This window comes from Strigops habroptila, chromosome 2 (assembly GCF_004027225.2).
Source record: "Strigops habroptila isolate Jane chromosome 2, bStrHab1.2.pri, whole genome shotgun sequence".
NCBI classification, from domain to species: Eukaryota; Metazoa; Chordata; class Aves; order Psittaciformes; family Psittacidae; genus Strigops; species Strigops habroptila.
Genome location: NC_044278.2, coordinates 10,662,655 through 10,680,480, shown reverse-complemented (window position 1 = coordinate 10,680,480; position 17,826 = coordinate 10,662,655). Strand labels below are relative to the sequence as shown.

Genomic DNA, 17,826 nt, shown 5'->3' with positions numbered 1-17,826 from the left:
TGTTTACTTGAGTGGACATCTTTTGAAAACATCTTGATAAAAGAAGCATTTCAAAGCTCTAACAAAATGGTCCTAAACTGGCCAAGACCAGCACAGAAACAAGCTTTAAAGATTCCATACGCTAAGAATTTGGTTACTTTAGACAACTTACTGCTGTAAAATTAGTTTGAAAACCACTAAGAAACCAAGATTCTAAAAAATTCTTCCTATGCAACATTTGCTAGAATACATTAAATTTCACAGGCACGTTCCAGTCGTCTTACCTCTTGTCCTGAAAGGTAGTATGCTGCTAAAAGACCACCAATGAAGCGAATATTGACCTCAAAAACAGACACTTCGGAATTCTAGAACAGAAAGAAAGAGTCAATATTAAACCAACTCCCTAATCAGCAAAGGGAAAATAATCATCAAAGCAGAGGCCTTGTTTGGATTGTTTCAGTATCTAGATCCATACTGAACTTCCCATGCGCATCTTCACGACACCAAACGGTAATTCTAATTATAGCTTCAACTGATTTTTAAAAATCAAACTAGTTTTTCTCCTGCTCTCTAACCTTATCATCACCACGAAGCGCAATTAAAGTTGTTTGGGGATAGTGGGAAAGAAGAAAACGTCTGCATATTTCCATAATGCAGCATCTTTTCTCTTACATTTAAGCATACCACTGCCATCCCTGATGACATTCAAGGCCAGGCTGGATGTGGTTCTGTGCAACCTGATCTAGCTGAAGATGCCCCTGCTCATTGCAAAGGGGTTGGACTAGATGAACTTTGAAGATACCTTACAACTCAAACTATTCTATGATTCTGTAACACCAAATCTTCTGGGTTTACAGAATAAAGCAGAATAATAATTAGGTAATTCCTGTAATGCACTTTCTTAACCTGAATTACCAATGTGCAATCTCAAATTCAGAGCTCCATTTTAACATAGTCTTTGTCTAGGAATAGCCTTTATGTATTTAATGTTATGACAAGTAGTACTGCAACACCACCAAGAAACTCAAGAGAATAAACCACTTTACTGCCTTCCTCCACATTAATATCATTGGGCTAAATTCACCAGTATCTTGTGACTCATTTGAACCACTGAAAATTTAAGAGGAACTAGATTGTTTTTACATCTTTCTGCCTCTCTCTGCACCCCATTCACTCCTTTGCATGCATACACCCTATCTGCCTCCTTCATAAACTTCTAATTCAAGCCATTAAACACAGAAATGTAGTCTTATTAGAAGATTCTGAGATAAGGGAGACTTCTCCTTTTACCCAGAAAAGTCACTACAATGTACATTGTACAAGTTGACCCAGCCATTAGCACACAGTTCAAATTTATGGGTATGTCTTTCTTTTCACACTATTTCTATGGCCCCTGAAGTTGTATCGTGCATTTTGTTTGTATCCAAAATAAATGTACTTTGCACATATTACTTATTTCAGAAAGATTCTATGAATACTCTAAAGAGTTCCTCAAATAGCACTAATGATTAAAAGTCTGAAGTTTGAAATACTCCCAAATACAGGTTTTTAGTAAAGAGATATTTTTATTCACATATAGGTGACACAAGAAAAATATCAACAGTGCAGCATATTATTCCACTTACTACCTATGAAGGTCATGAATCACACAAGCAATGGTACAGTGTAGAGTGAAAACAATGATTTCTATTTCCCAGTAAAAGAATCTAAGAGGAACAAATTTATATATTTAAACTTCAAGCCATGTAAGGAAATTACGCGTCTGGTGTATGACAAGTCATTAACCTTCAGAAATGTTCTCTGATACATAGGAAGCTGTCACTGAACCTTAGACTCTTGGAATACACAGTCTGATTCTAAACCCACTTTGAGGACAACCTTCCTGGTCTAATGGAGGGTGTCCCTGCCCATGGCGGGGGTTTGGAAGTAGATGATCTTTAAGGTCCCTTCCAACACAAATCAATCTGTGATTCTACGATTCTATGTAAATTTCTGCAAATTTATATTGAGACAACCTTAGATCAGACAAAAGTTATGGAAGTAATTTAGTTTACCCTCATAATGGTACCGTTATGTCTATGCTCTCTGATATACAGAATCTTCAGTTTTAGACTGAATAATTATCTGGCATTAACTGAAAAAAGCAGAGTAGAATCTCTTTAATGTTTGCCAGATAGTCAATGTATAAAACAAAAGGAAAACACCCAAGCAAACAATTTCTGAAATGTCAGATACAACATAAACCCAACAGGAAGCATCTGCTCAATTCTGACTGAATCCCTACATTTCGTTTTGTGAATGACTGGGTGGAACCATAGGGAAAGTCCAAGGATTGAAATACAAATTGCATCACAATCTAGTGACAGCCCCCAAATCAGTAATAGGAACACTAATTGAGAAGGATAAAATAGAGCCATTTCTTCCATTAACACTTCCCAACTCCGCACATGCAAAAAAATGCTGTATGATCAACTGGGAAATTTTTGTGATAGATTCAAAACAGGCAAATTAAGATGATTCAGATGACATTCTTCATGTTACAACATCTTAAGGAGATGGAAGAAGAGATTTTACTGTTAGGTAATTTATACAGTATGGTCTGGGGGGAAATTGTCTTTCACAGCTCAGTTACTTCCAACTACTACGACCTAGTAAAGCCTCGTTTCTGCCTTCATTTCTGAGGCCTTGTTGGTTCTCACTGACCACTTCCCCTCTCTTCCACTTTCCAATTATGAGTTGGACTTTGGAAATACAATATATAGATATATCTTTGCTTATAATTTAAAGTATGAAAGGGTTGGGATGTTACAAACACAGAGAACTTCCCTAAAGCTTACACTGACATTTTGAATCCTAAGTTTTTTAAGTTCCATCTGAAAGACCTCTTCTGTCTCCCCCTCAAGTGGAACACTGTGAAAAGGACTAGGGAAGTGTTAAGGACAGCTCTACTTACCACACTGAAATCAAGGTTTTTGTCAATCCACTCTTGTCCTTCTCTGAATTCATCGTGAAGCCCCATGATATAAAGAGTATCCAATGCATCTACTATGGTAGCACCCATTTGTGAGTTTCCTGCACACAAAAAGAAGGATTTCTATTACAAGTGATTATTTCATTACTTTCCTTACAGTTCACAAGCATGAGAAAATAATCCAAGTGGTAGTAAAGAAAAGTTACAACAAAGATGTCAGCACAAAGAATAATCAAAATGAGCAAGGAATTAGCAGCTACATAAGAGGATAACACTTCTCTTTCAAAGCATCAGCCCTCTGGCACAGTTTGGCTTCTGGGGACAAAAAGACAACTAAAGACAGAAAAAAACCCAACCCTTCTCATCTGCTTTCCTAACCTGAACATGAGCAAATGTACTTTGGCACAAAAAAATGACAGAAAGACATTCAGCTTCAAAAAGCTATTAGGAATTCTAGGACCGAAGTGTTAAAAAAAAAGCATATGCAAGATAAAGCAATTGGTACTCGCAATAATGCCTTGCACTTCCCAACACTGACTACTGAAACAGTGATTATAGAAGCTACCCAGTCACTAAAGCATGGGCTGATGAGCATAGACACCCAGACCTGACTTGACTGATAAACTCACAGCCCCAAGATGTTCGCATCATTGCCTGCAAAGGACCCACACTATGAGATGCTGACGGATTCCTCAACCACCACCATTTAAAGTGTAGCATTCAGAGCCAAATAAAAATCAATGATGCTTTACTCTAAAATACCGTTCGCTTGAAACAGCAGCAATTTCTAGGCGATTGATGAGTGACTCATTGGTTTGTACAAGGGAGACAAGATGAAGAGGTGGTGAGCTACTGCCCACGTTAGCCTTGACCTCCTTAGGCCATCTCAACCTAAGCTGTTGCCATTAGTAGGCAGAGACCTTTGTTTCCAGAGGAAAGCAAAAATTATCATTTTTGCATTTATTTTCATAGTGTGTATAAAACCTCCTATGCACTAAAAGTAGCCAAATCTCACTGTTCATACAAGTATTCTATAGAACAGCACAATAACTTCATGATTAGCAATTTAATGACAGTAGTCTCCTAGCAAGTTGAGCCGATTTTATTTTTTTTAATGTGCTTTTCATCCATAGTGAAATCTCTATAGTGCAGTGTTCCTGCTTCTTGTTTCTATTCATTCATTTCTGTTTTTTACATGTTTAGAGGTACTTTTTCCCCTCAAGCATAACAATAGCTGAAGCCATCACCCCCATTGTATTTCTTTTCACACACCGAAATGACTGATACGTACATGCAAGCTTAACTCCATTTTCAGGGATTTCTTTCCCTGAATAATAAAAATTAAACACAACAGCCTCTATGACAAAGTAATCACCAACTAATTTCTTCAGAAATAGCCATGCATCTCTTTTAATTTAAACTAGATATGGAAAGCCTAAAGTCAAGTATAGAACAGGACACACTATCTTTCACAAGATTAAAGACACTTTCTTTGACCAATTGGCCACCAGGCATATCTATAACTCTCAGGAAATGAATTCACTGTGGTGGGGTAAGTACTGTAAGGTTGAATGCCTTCAGCCAAATGACAAATTCCACTGCGTGTGCTGAAGTGGAGGTTGCTTTGAGCAGAACTACAGCATGCATTTAACTCTGCACCTTTTCATAAGTATTAATGTGACAGTTACCTAATTAATCACTTTAAACACACAAATCGGACCATGACACAACGATGAACTTCAGTATTAGCCAACAAGGTATTTTTGACCTGGAGTTGGAGTGTGTTATACTGCTATGGCACTCAAAGCAATTTCTGTTCCTTTATTTAAGTTACATTGATACTGGTAATTTCCAAATACATGAGGTGTTTGAACAAATAGGGATAATCCTGAAAGTTCCTCTTGTAATAGTGTCAAAAAATAAAAAGTTTTTAACACAGTTATAACCACATCAGTAAGCTCTCATATTTGACATCTAGCATGGGGTGTGGAGAATACATTGCATGGGCATAGATTGGTGGGTCATTGCCCCTCCTGTCCAGTAGACAGACTTGCTCAGCATTTTTTGCCCCTTAGAGTCAATTAAAGGCATAGATACATACTCTCAGCTTTTGTCTGGGCCACACTCCAATAGCTTCCTCAAGTTCTCCCTGATGATGCCTTTTTGCCCCTCTCTCTCATCTTTTATGTCTATCTTTCCTATACCCACAAACATCCAACAAAACACATGTGCGTGAACAAAGCCACTTCTGCTCACCCACACTTCTTACACAAGCAGTGATGGGTGGCTGTTTCTGAGATGCAGATCAGTATGTTTTTAGTTTCTAGACTCCATGCGAGAGCTTAACTATTTCTTACCATGGTCTCCTAAGGATAGCATTTATATCACAATCCATAATAAGTTATTAATTTTTCTTATTTCATACTCATAAGTAGGCTATTTCAACCAACTTCCTTTCCTTTTTAACTGCACACCAGCCCATCTTCCTTGAGGAAGACTCGGAAGAACAATCCTTGGGTTTTAAACCTTTTTGGCTGAACACATTTCCAAAATGTCAAGAGATGACAAGTCAATATTTTGCAACAGATTGTCTACTCAGTCTTCTTCCTTCAGTGTCAATCAGGCAGCACAAAATAAGCTAATTCCCTCCTCTGGGCACTGAGGGGGAACAATCCAAAATGCAGAGTTCTTACCCAGAAGTCTTGTGCCTACAAGAACACAGGACAGAGCTGGACATAAGGCAACAGAATCAATGCACCTTGGCTGGCCCATGTTGCAAGATAGGTATAACTTACAGCCATTTGTGGGCTACACTAGGTTGGGTTAGAGAGTAAAATTAATGAGTTGCTCTCAGCTTCTCTCTTGGAGGACAATGTAGAGAGGATGTCATTCTTAATTTGTTCCTAAATAACAGCTTCCATGAAATTCTTCTGTATCTGCTGAGGTCCACAACTTAACCAGAACAAGCAGTGATGTTGTCATTGCTGTCTTACTCCATCTTAAAATGCACTGCACTGACAGCAAAAGCTAAAGCAGGAAGAAACAGCAAGGGTTCAGTGACCACTGGCCTGCATTAGAGTCACATGTGATGCTACAGGGAAAACAGACTACAATGGATAGGCAGCTGTACTTCCCCCTCTTGTTGTTGATACAAACCATTCAGTCTAAAGTCACAAACAGAAATTATTTCCCATTCATAATAGAGTATGGGTTTTTCCCTTTCATAACCATACTACGATTTATCAATTTTGCCTTAAAGGACAAGAGGAAAGTCTTCCTGGACATAAACTACAGAAAGTGTCATTTAAAAGTCATGAAGTAACTCTAAACAATGAGATAATAGTATGCACTGCTTACTACCACCTCAACCAGTCTGATCTATTATTGCTCTGAATAAAGAGAGAGCAGATGTCTCATTGTGGTGAAAAAGGCTATAAAACAATTAAATTATAACTGAAAATAACACTTCTCCTAGCAGAAAGCACTCCTTCCAGATCCCTCCCAGGGTCTGCCTCTGTTCAATACAAAGGCTCAGTTGGTCACGTTGAATAAGATAATAACTGATTCCAAAAGGGCTCAGTTTTACAAATGTCAGATTAGGAAGTTTCCTCTCTATATAATTATAGTTCTAGTTGATTGAGCTCCAAATTTAATGAAGTTTGCCTAATGGATGCAATGCTCATTCTTCTAAATAAAACAGAACATCCATCATGAGCTAATGGAAGGAATTTAGCAGTAAAATAGCTGAACTATTAACAAAATCATGCACGCTTTCATTAAGCAAGAGTATTATTCCGAAGGACTGCAAAATAGTAATTCAGATTTATATTTAGGTAGCCTTCAGTTTCCTGGGATTAGACAAATAATACCTTCACTTGATAGCACATAAATCTACAGTCTGAAAAATCTAACAAATCATATGACTAAGTGTAAACAGCAGGGCCATTAAAAGAAAAATGGCTTTCCTATCTAAAATTCTTTCAGTATGCTAAAGTGCTAGATGAAGAATTGGTTTATTTATACCATTTTAAAGTCTCACAAGAGACTATCAAAGTACGGGGAGACAGATATTTGTGATGTGTTCCATGACAAAAGGAATATGAAGAAAACAAATAGCCCATTTCCACTGTACCATAAGTATAGAGATTTAGAAAGTCTGATACCAGATACAGGGTTGCTTAGTGTATTTCTTATGTGGAAGCAGAAGAGGCTATGAGCAGTGAGGTACTAGAGAAAATAGGTGAACTAGCATAGATAAATTATGATCAGAGAAGATCATGAAAATCTGAGACACAGACACATTATGTAAATAAGGAACTAGATGACAGATTAAAACTCTACACCAGCAAACAGGTCATGCATTCCGAGTTGAAAAGTAATCATGAAATAGGTGCTTCATAGAAATTTTCATTATTTGGCACACTGAATCATAGAATGGTTTGGGTTGGAAAGGACCTTAAGATCATCCAGTTCCAACCCCCTGCCATGGGCAGGGACACCTCACACTTGAGCATGTCGCCCAAGGCTCTGTCCAGCCTGGCCTTGAACACCGCCAGGGATGGAGCATTTACCACTTCTCTGGGCAACCTGTGCCAGTGCCTCACCACCCTCACAGTAAAGAACTTCTTCCTTATATCAAACCTGAAATTCCCCTGTTTAAGGTGAAACCCATTTCCCCTTGTCCTATCACTACAGTCTCTTTTCATAAAGAGTCCCTCTCCAGCACCCTTATAGGCCCCCTTCGGACACTGGAAGCTGCTCTGAGGTCTCCATGCAGCTTCTCTTCTCCAGGCTGAACAGCCTCAACTTTCTCAGCCTGTCTTCGTACATATCCCATATCTATTCCTTTCTTCAACAGGTATACACCACAGACAAATATCACTACTTCTTCCAAAAGAACATTTCCATGGGGGCTTTCTTTAGCCTGAATTGAGGGCTGAGCATGTGTACTGGGTCTGGTTGGGATGTAGTTATTTTTCTTCGCAGCAGAACATATGGTGCTGTGTTTTGGATTCGTGACTAAACCAGTGTTGATAACACACCAGAGTTTTGGCAGAGCAGGGGACAGTCTGGCAGGTAGCCATTCCTCAGGGACCACTTGGGCTTCAGTCTGCTTGTGGTAGCTGGTGAGTGAGTGTCTTTGCATTACTTTCCCCCTCTCATCCCTTTCCTTCACCTAGTAAAGTATCCTTACATCAACACATGGGCTTTCTTGCTTTTGCTCTTCCTATTCTCTCCCCTGCCTCACTGGGGAGAAAATTCTCCTTCTTTCCCTTTCATCATCTGTCTGTACTTCAATACTCTTGTGTTACAAGTGTGTTAGTGTCTTACAATACACTTGGTATCTACCCAAAGACGAGTCAGAGGAGTAACAAACACGAAGGAAATTCAGCCTATCCAAATGGATCTCTCATTACCAAAATGCACACTAAGTCACAGAAGGGCTATTACAAAGTCAAGGCAACCAGCCTTAAGTGGAAAGTTACCATGATGCCACTCTGCCTCCAGGGAAAATCATATACAATAGGTCTAATAGGAGCATGTAGCCGTTCTTACCCTTCTCCCTTATGCAGTGACCAAAAAGGAAATATTCTATACTAAGCAGAAAAGACAGCAGATGAAAGATCCTGAAGTGGGATGCTCATCAGTTTGTTTACAATCAAGGTAGGGTTTGACTATTTCCTCAACCAGTGACAGAAATCACAGAGGAATCAATCAGAGACTGTTATTCTGGTTTACAAGGACAGTCTGTGGATACCACCAGCAGCTATGTTTTGAAGAAAGCTAAAGGAATTGGCAAGACTGCTTGAATAAAAGCATTTGGGCTGATACAGAGGCAACTGCCTCTACACCATACAAATAGCAAGTATGTCTGTTTCAATCCTTGCTATGGAAAGAAGTTATTTTATACTGTAGAAAGACAACTTCTCTTCATAAGCATTAGAAAGCTGGAATCTATAGTTAGTTATGCAGAGAGACTAGAGATCTGGATGTAAGGAAATGGCTTTCACTCTTAAAACAGCATAGTCAATGGGATGATCATACTGATGGACAGAACCATAAGATACAAATAGACCTTGTGTGCAAGAAATAGTATTGTCTCAGCCACTCATATCTAGCTCTTGTTTTTTCAGGGCCCTGGACAGACATCATTTACTCGAAGCAGAACCTATTCCTACTGGTTCAAAACACCTTTGATTACTGGTGTCATTAACTGGAGATGGAAAGAGGATTCCTTTGCAAAAGGAATCTAAGAGGAACAAAGTGTCAAGTGCTAATTAAACTTAAGTCTTAAGCTGAATTTCTGCTGTGTTCTAAACCAGAGAGCGATCCAGCACTGCTGCCAGAGCAACGAGACAATGGATGAGCCCAAGCATAGAGCAGCTCCTCCCTATTCCATCACCGTGATTCCAGAAACTGAATAGGAGATGTAAAGCCTCATGAAAGTAGCATACCCTGGCACACTTTGAACCTAAAAGATCAGTTATTTTTCACACAGGCAGGTGTTTTAATCCTTAGCAACAGAGTGAAAATGCTTCCTTGATAAACTCAGTCTGACATTAAGTACAGAATTATTACAGTATTACAGAAATAAATATTTTTGTTATTGATATTCCTACCTGCTCAGCTTCATAATGCCTCAAAAATGCAGACTGGGCAAGATTGTACTGATGTAGGGAAAATATTGCAATTGCTACTCAAAAAGATTCCAAGAATTCAAGTTTTCAGACTGTGGCAACAGGATTTCTTAATGTGATAGACAATTACAGATGTGGTAGGAAAATATGCAATATGAAAATTAAATGCAAACAATTATCAACCCGGTTTCCTGTATATCCAATGAGGCTCTGGCAATAAAGCTGCCAGTACTGCAGCATACCACTTGTAAAGTATCTTAATGACTCAAAGAACAGGGTAATATTTAAGAAAATGAATTAAACTTTTGAACAAGAGTTTAATTACACTGTGAAGACAAGTGCCTCAAAATTAGTCAATGAAACTATGCATTGCGTACAAAACCGCTGTATTTCAGCTCAGCTATAAAATGCAATGAATAGGCCTTTAAGTACCCATGAAGAAACCAATCGCCTTTAACATTTTAGACTAATCAAAAAAGCAGAACAAAAAGCTAAGCATGTTGATTGCTGAGTTGTTAAACTGCTGATAACAGACAACATGAAAAGGAGTTCTTAATCTTTTGTACCAGACAGTATTTTAGCATATAAACGACATTAAATAATCAGTTATAATGCTTTCCCTAATCTTACAAATGAGGAAGTAATGGAAGTGAAGCGCTGAAGTGTCTGCTAGTCTTCAAATCTGTTAAAGTGGACGTGCAGGTAGATGTTATTAATCAACAAACTCTGCTTAAATAGCTACGTCCTTAAGACCCAAATATAAAAACTCTAAGAATTTATACTACAATAAACTTCCCCTTCTCTGTTACTACTCGACTGCTTCACTTCGCCCTCCAACTGAATCTTACACAGCCCTTCAGCTTCATTTAAAATTCATACAAGCAAGAGTTGAATGCAGTCCCTCTAGTACGAAGCCTGAATGTCCTCAAAACTAAATTTGAGAAGGGCTTAACACACTAATTTCAAACAGTTTCGATTTTCTAGATTTTTGCCCAATTGTCTCTTCCATACTTTTTTTTTGTTATTTTGGGTTTAAGCACAATCACAAAACTGAATTATTGTAGACAGGAGGACTGTGTGCAAGCCATAATTGCAATTAATGCTGAAACTATGATCTGAGTTAGTGGTTAAGACCTAGTATTAACTGAAAGGCTGCAATGTCATGAGAGAAAGATTAGGATAAGAGTAGGAAAGGAACAAGTGAGAGGAGATGGCATTAAATTGAGTACAAAGGAAGGAACAGAAGTATATCAGAAGGGAGGCAAGAACAACAAGCGAGAACTAAATGGTGATGGCAATCAGCTACATACGCGACGCAATCAAAACTAACCAAATATACTTATCTGGAGCAACTCCATTTTGAGAAATCAGGAAGCGGAAGATTGATGGGAAGCGTACCTGTGAATGACGGCTCAGAAGTATGTAGAACCTAAATACAGGCAGCAGCCAGCTAAACCCAGCAGCATGCAAAGCAAGATTAATATTTGACAGTAAATAAGAGAGTGAGATGTTATCTGGACTCAAGCAGAGTTACGTGGCCTAAGTGTGGAAATTTTATGTATGAAGCAAGCTAAGTACTGATTTTCCAAGATAGTAAAGATACAATTTCTTACAGATAATTGTAAGCTAAACTACTTTGTCAGCTAGGCAGTAGGAAAAGCATCACAAACCCCACACCTCTAACAGCCATGTCAAATAAACTTTTCTATCTTTAGATAACAGGTTGGGCCACTTCCACACATTTTGGCCCAAACCACATGCTAAATTTTCTTTAAGACAGCTGAAAGGGAGCCTATTCCAGTGTGGGAGCCATAAAACTTCATTAGAATGGTGCAAAACTTGAGTTAACGATACTAGTGTGTTAGGCACAAGCACAGCGCTGCACTTACGTGGTTGAATTGTTTCTGAATTACAGCTGCCTCGTACATCTGCTGGCTTCAGATGACAGCAAAGAGTACTTGCATCTGCTGCCCACTTTGCACAGATGCCCATGGAGTTGTCCTTAGTATATTTAGGTTTGGAACTCAGTATTCTAATACTTCTTTAGTTGTCATGCCTATTTACTTAATATTTTAACACAGTCCAAAATAGACAGCATAGCCTTCATTTCATTTCCTTATCAAAACCCCTGTTCTTAATTCCAAATGATAGGAAACAAGTTTAAATTTAGGAATAGCATTCCCACAACCTAAATAATTCCCAAATCAAAACAAACATAAGTCTAAAGATTCCCAATGGGAAACAAATATATTTTTTCCTCAGAGCAAACCATCTGGTTTGTAAGAGAAAAACAGGAAAGGATGCCTTTAGAGAGAATACAAATGCTCAAACTGAGCCTGAGCCTTGAACTCTAATATGACTTAATTTCTTCATTAGCATTTGATGTAGATATTTACCTCACTATAAGACAGGTTACAGAAATGAGGTGAGTTTCATAATGCCATAAGATTTAACATCACTTCAGAAACACGTAAGAAAGCCACTGAGCACAACTGACCTAAATGTGTTGTACATGAGCTAATACAAACTGGATAGGAAGAATTCAGTGGGAATACTGCATTATTAAAAAGAACAGAAGGCTAACAGCTGCTTATGGTGAATTGTCCTGATATGCATAGGCACACTTGTAACAGTTTGATGGATAGCAGTAACATGCAAACAATATTCTTAGCTAACCACAGTCATCTTAATCTATGGCACCAGTACTGTAAAACAGCTAAGAGGAAACAGACAGCCACATTGCATCCTGCCTGCACACACTTGCAAGTTTTAGAGAACAACCATACTCTGAATAAGCATCTATGCTTATTCAGCTATTCAACCACATTCTGAATAAGCATCTATGGCAGTGAAACAATAGTTTGCTAGTTTACAAAACACTTTTAGCAGCAGCAGAGGACAGCTTGAAGTTAGAACAACTGAAGAAAAGTCAGAAATTTTGTAAGCGGAAATCATATCTTAACTTCAATATTACAATCTTTTTAAGAAGTGAACTTGCATATGGACGGAGGACATATACAGAAGGTATATGAGAACATTCCTTAACAAAGGCTCTTGAGAAAACTAACTTGCCAGAGGGTAAGAGAAAAATCACATTCTCAGATGAATAATTGTTTAAAAGATAGGAAATAGGGTAAGTGTAGGCAGCCAATTCTCATTGTGAGGGAAGACCACCAGTGGCATCCTGCAGAGATGAATGCTTGGGCACATGCTTATTTATGAAATCATTTGGAAACATTTATAAATCACATTCCGATGAGGACTTTCAAAAGGAATGCTACTGCAGAAAAACCACCCCAGTGTGAATTTCTAGACTCCATAAGGAGACTAAAAGATGAAAAATACAATTATTATGAAAGGATCTATGAAAAAGGAAACAACAAAGTTTTAGTCGTCTTGTCCAAGAAAAAAAAAAAAAAAAAAGAGGAAAAAACCAAACAAACTTGAAATGCTACAAAGAAAGGTGATGATGTATAAAGTATGAAAACACAGATGTATGAGAAATTACTTTATAGACCAAGACTCTCCATGTAAGACAGGCAAACAGGTGAGGGCATAGGCAGTTCTACAAACTCACGAATGGTAAGGAAGAGATATATAATGGGTCTTGTCTTTTTTTTTCCAGTACCAAATCTAGTCACCTCAGACAGCGAGCAGACATCAAAACTAACAAGTTGACTACACAATATGGAATCATGCTATGGAACCACTTGTAATGGGATATGGCAGGTGCTCTAAAATTCACACAGACTCAAAAGCAGATTAGACAAAATAATGGAAAAATAAACTACAAGAGAGTAAATAAAACTTGCTGCCTCTGGCCACAGAAGCACTAACACTGCACAAACTTCTGTAAGCCTGAAGAGTGTCCTGAGAAATGTTCACTTACTGCAGGCTTTTCCTGCTCTTATATTTTTTCCTTAGATACCTGCTGTGAGCAACGAGTAATGATCACGTTCGATCCTTAGTCCAACCCGAAAGAACTTTTCTTGCATTATCAGAACATTGTTCTAATTACAAATTTGGCCAGCAGCTCCTGAGAGTTCTCTCTTAAAATCTTATCTTCCCAGAATTTGTGTCACTGGCCAAAAAAAATACACATTCAATGTACAGGTGATAGTCGACATGGTCTCAGTGTACTCATACATCACTGATTTTGCAGAGGACACAGCTGCATAGGCCTGTCCTAAGGCTGGTTTCATTTACTTTAAATCTGAACAGAACCTGAAGTACAGAAATAGGGCTGATGTTTGAATCATTAAATTACCTCACTTTACTAGTTAGCATGAAAGGATTTTCTTTCCCCTTTCATTTGCCACAGAGAAAGGCAATGATGGCTGGAACACTTGGGCACGCACAATTAAGATGAAAACTACTGTTCAGCTAGTAGGTTGGGTGTTTTCTTTTCATCAAAAAGAAGCCAAGAACATATTTGTTTACATTCCTTTTTTGTTGTCATTTATTCTCTTCACAGATTCAGAGACTGAATCCATGCACAGAAAGAGGATGTTGAGGAGAAGTTGTTTCTCCATCTCTTCATTAGGATTTTACAATGAGAAGACACGAGAAGTTTTTAGCCGTATTTTCAAGAGCCTGTCCCTCAGTCTTTAGGGTACATCATTTAGTTTCATCCCAGTAAGAGTGTTTGTCTCCATCATGTTTCCAAATTTATTGGCAGGTCATTGGCAACTAAAAAAACCCCAGAAAACCAAAAGACCCACAAAGTCTGACAGCCCCGACACTCAATTATGTGAGCTTCAAAAGGAAAATGAAGCTAATTGGATGACAACTCCTCTGCTGTCAATGATATTGTCAGAGCAGCTCGGACAGCCCAGTAACTGTTACAATGACAGATGACAAAAGTATCCAATAACAATTTCCCAAGGTCATTAATAATCTGTCTTAGCATTTTCTTGTAGTGCTCACAAGCAATAGCCTACCTCTTGTTTTCTAGACCACAGTCTGGATAAAGAAATGCCATTAATCTCCCAAGCTATACTGTACTTGCGAAAGGTATTGGGATAACAGAATCCTTTGGCCAACTCAGCTCCTTCTCGCAACAGCCTCCCCCCCTTGCAGCCTGACAAATGCATTTTCCCCACAGGGCTTGGGAGTAATGCTGCTCCTGCTCCCCAGCACAGTAGAGAAATGCACTGTCAGATCTCCATTGCTAAGCAACACAAAGGTCTGCGGCAAGAGCTTCCCACACTGCAGCAGCGGGCAGTTAGCAGCTGGCTCAGCAACTTTCTCCTGTGTCCTGGGGCTTTAAAAGCAGCCTTGGTAGCAAAAGGCTGAGCTGAGCCGTGCAGCGAGACAGGCGACAGGACACACTCAACAACATGGTAGGAACCAAATAGTCCATTTTCAAGTTAAAAACCAATTCAGCTCACTAGCTGCCCCAGCTGAATCCTTGAGTTGTTCTCTTGAACACATCCTTCTTGTTAACCAACATACACCTTAAAAGTTCATTTTTCCATATGTGTAAAGCAGCAGCACATGACATTGACACCGAATGTAACAAACAAAAATCCCTCATAAAAGAACGAACAACTTTATTTGGTCATGTGTTAGGGAAGAGATATGGCACTGCATTGCAGTCTTAAGGCTCTACTAGGTAATACAAATGCAACCACAATGTGACCTCATTGGCAATTTGCTCTTCTTCCTAGAAGATGTGATCCCAAGACAGAGCTGGCAGACATCTCAGCTTAAATTGACCATTTGCATGCCATATGAGATGAGAGAACAGGAAAGGCATGACAGCACTAGAGATGCATGAGAGTGACAAAATATGAAATAATAATTTCATTAAATCTTTGTGCATGAGAACAAGCATGTCTGTATGCAAGGATCTACAATTTAAAACCTCTGCATCATTTTAACTGAAGATCTTTTCACACCCTTCAAAAAGTATCTAGCCATGTATCTGTTTATGTATGTATACATTATCAGATCATCTTATGCAACTCATTTCTAGACAGAATACATTCAAATGTGAGGTTAGTTTTGCTGACGACAATGTTCTGAGTTGCCCAAGGACTGTGGTCTCTTCTTGTTCCTTAAAGTCATTCAGGTTCTCAAATTATCTCTGTTTAAGAAAAATAAAAGATTGAAGACTGATACAAACCCCCTAGTACGAGCTGCTCTATTTAACTCACAATAAACATCCTCAAAGCCTGTGCTACAGTAATTAGTTCATAAGGTACTGAAGTAAAGGATGCCACAAGCACATATAGTTTCGAACTCCGAATCACATCTGGACTGAGTAATTTTAATGGTGTTTCCATAAGATGTTCACCTAGGGGTCACCAAACAAGTGCAGGGACAAATCATCTTTCTGTTTCAGATGGTTACTCTGACCCTCAAACCCAAATCTATTCAGATTTCATTACAGCAAGAGAATCTAACAATAGTATCAGCTACCCTGAGTCTTGCTAAACCCAGAAAATCTGGAATAAGCACAGTGTTTGTCATGCTTGCTCATTATCTTACATGCATCATTCCCATCAGCCTTTTCTCTTCACCCTTTCTGTTCTAATGAGAACTTGACCCAGATGTTCTACAACCCCATATCTGCAGTAACACCCTGAGGCTGCCATCAAATTATTCTAGCAATTTAAGCCCAACAAAGAAGTTAACCTGTTTTTTGGTTGGTTGGGTTTTCTGTATGGGGTTTTGTTGGGGTTGGGTTTTTTTTTAGCTTAGCTGCTACAGCCAACAGCAGACCTGCAAATAAAACTTTAACTGGAAAGAAAAATTACAGCGCTCTCTTATACTTCCTACTTGCCTTTTGTATTTTATCTTACAGGAAAGGAAGAAATTACAAATCTTGGGATTACCAACGCTTTCAAAAAGAGGCAACTTTCACAAAAAAATAGGAGCAAATTCCCTGTTTCACCAACACACAACCTATAAAGGTTTGTTTTATAGGTCATCTAAGTAAGTGTAACTATCTTTAAAAGCCCACCAATTCCCAGTCATACTTTCTCAAAGCAGCACTATGCTACTTATGCTGTCACCCAGCAGTTGAAGGGTATGTTCACCATTTAACTACTGACTACACAGTTTGATAGGCAACATGTTTAGCAGGCTTGCCTTTAGAAACTACACTCACCAGGTCAGACACCTCAGAAAGACTGGTAAGCATTTCTAGTTGTAGGTCAACTAAAGCAAGCCCAGTTTTATTATCAACGTGAAACTAGTCACTGGGGCAGCCATGCGCATGCTTCAGTGTGGCACAGAGCAGCTTGGTTTAATGTTTATCCTCCTTATTTTTCTGGGGACTTAAAGCTAAGATTTACGACAGCAAAGCAGGCCACATCCTCTCCCCTTCTTTGATCCCAGTCTGAACCCTGCTAGATCTGGCAATGTTTGGAACACTGATGTTCCTCTTGGCATAATACACAGATATACACTGCTTTGGAGGGAAAGAAAAGTCCTACAGGGAAGAGTAATGGCTTATTTGCCTTCTATATTGAATTGTGTTTACCTCACTTGAGAGTTATCAGTAAACCCTGTTTCCTAAAGATTCATGCAGAAGGTTGCAGTGTCAACAGGTGATACCATCTCAATGCTGAACCTCGCAGACGTGCCGTGAATTGCAATGGATGTACAACAGACTGCAGTAATAGCAGAAAATACTTTGGGTCAAATCATCTTTAAGGTGAATAATAAAAACAGGTTTTGCTGAGCAGCTTTTTATTAAAAATAGAATCAGATTTCAAAAATAATTATGTAATGCTTCTATAAAGGCAAATACCACTGGGAATGGTGTCATTATGGGTAACAGAGATTGTATTGTTATTGATAGTACTTTATCAACCTAAACACTCCTCAGTACAAAGACCAATTTTCACCCCCGCCTCCTTCTCATCAGCCACCCACCAAAATCAATGACAACTGATTCTGTTTTAGACCTGGTATATACTGCAGACTATATATTTCAGAAAAGTTTTTCATACGAAATAGCCCTGAACAGAGCAATCATGACATGATTGGCTAAAAATTAAATGGTACGAAATAGCATCTGGATTTTAAGATGACAAACACTTAGGGAACTGGCAGCTAGAGTTAGCTGGAATAAGAGAATCATAGAAGTTAAATGTGGAGGAAGTCTGCAATTTCTTTCAGGCAGCAATGCCAGAACTCCAAGAAAAAGCATTCCAAGGAGGTGAGGGGAAAAAAAAAAAAAAAAAAAAAAAAAAGAAGTAGAAGTCCTCCAGACTCATTAGGAGACAC

At 38.6% G+C, this 17,826-nt stretch overlaps 1 protein-coding gene across 2 annotated transcripts in view; it reads right to left on the bottom strand.

The window, feature by feature from the left end:
- The window catches only part of MAN1A2 (mannosidase alpha class 1A member 2), a 141,947-nt gene that overhangs the window by 77,216 nt on the left and 46,905 nt on the right, over positions 1-17,826 (bottom strand). For both annotated transcript variants that reach the window (XM_030471971.1, XM_030471972.1), the window contains exons 4-5: positions 2,933-3,051; positions 264-344 (exon numbers count right to left, since the gene is read on the bottom strand). In XM_030471971.1, the coding sequence (XP_030327831.1) occupies positions 264-344; positions 2,933-3,051 (200 nt within the window). The remainder of the gene's footprint in view (positions 1-263; positions 345-2,932; positions 3,052-17,826) is intronic.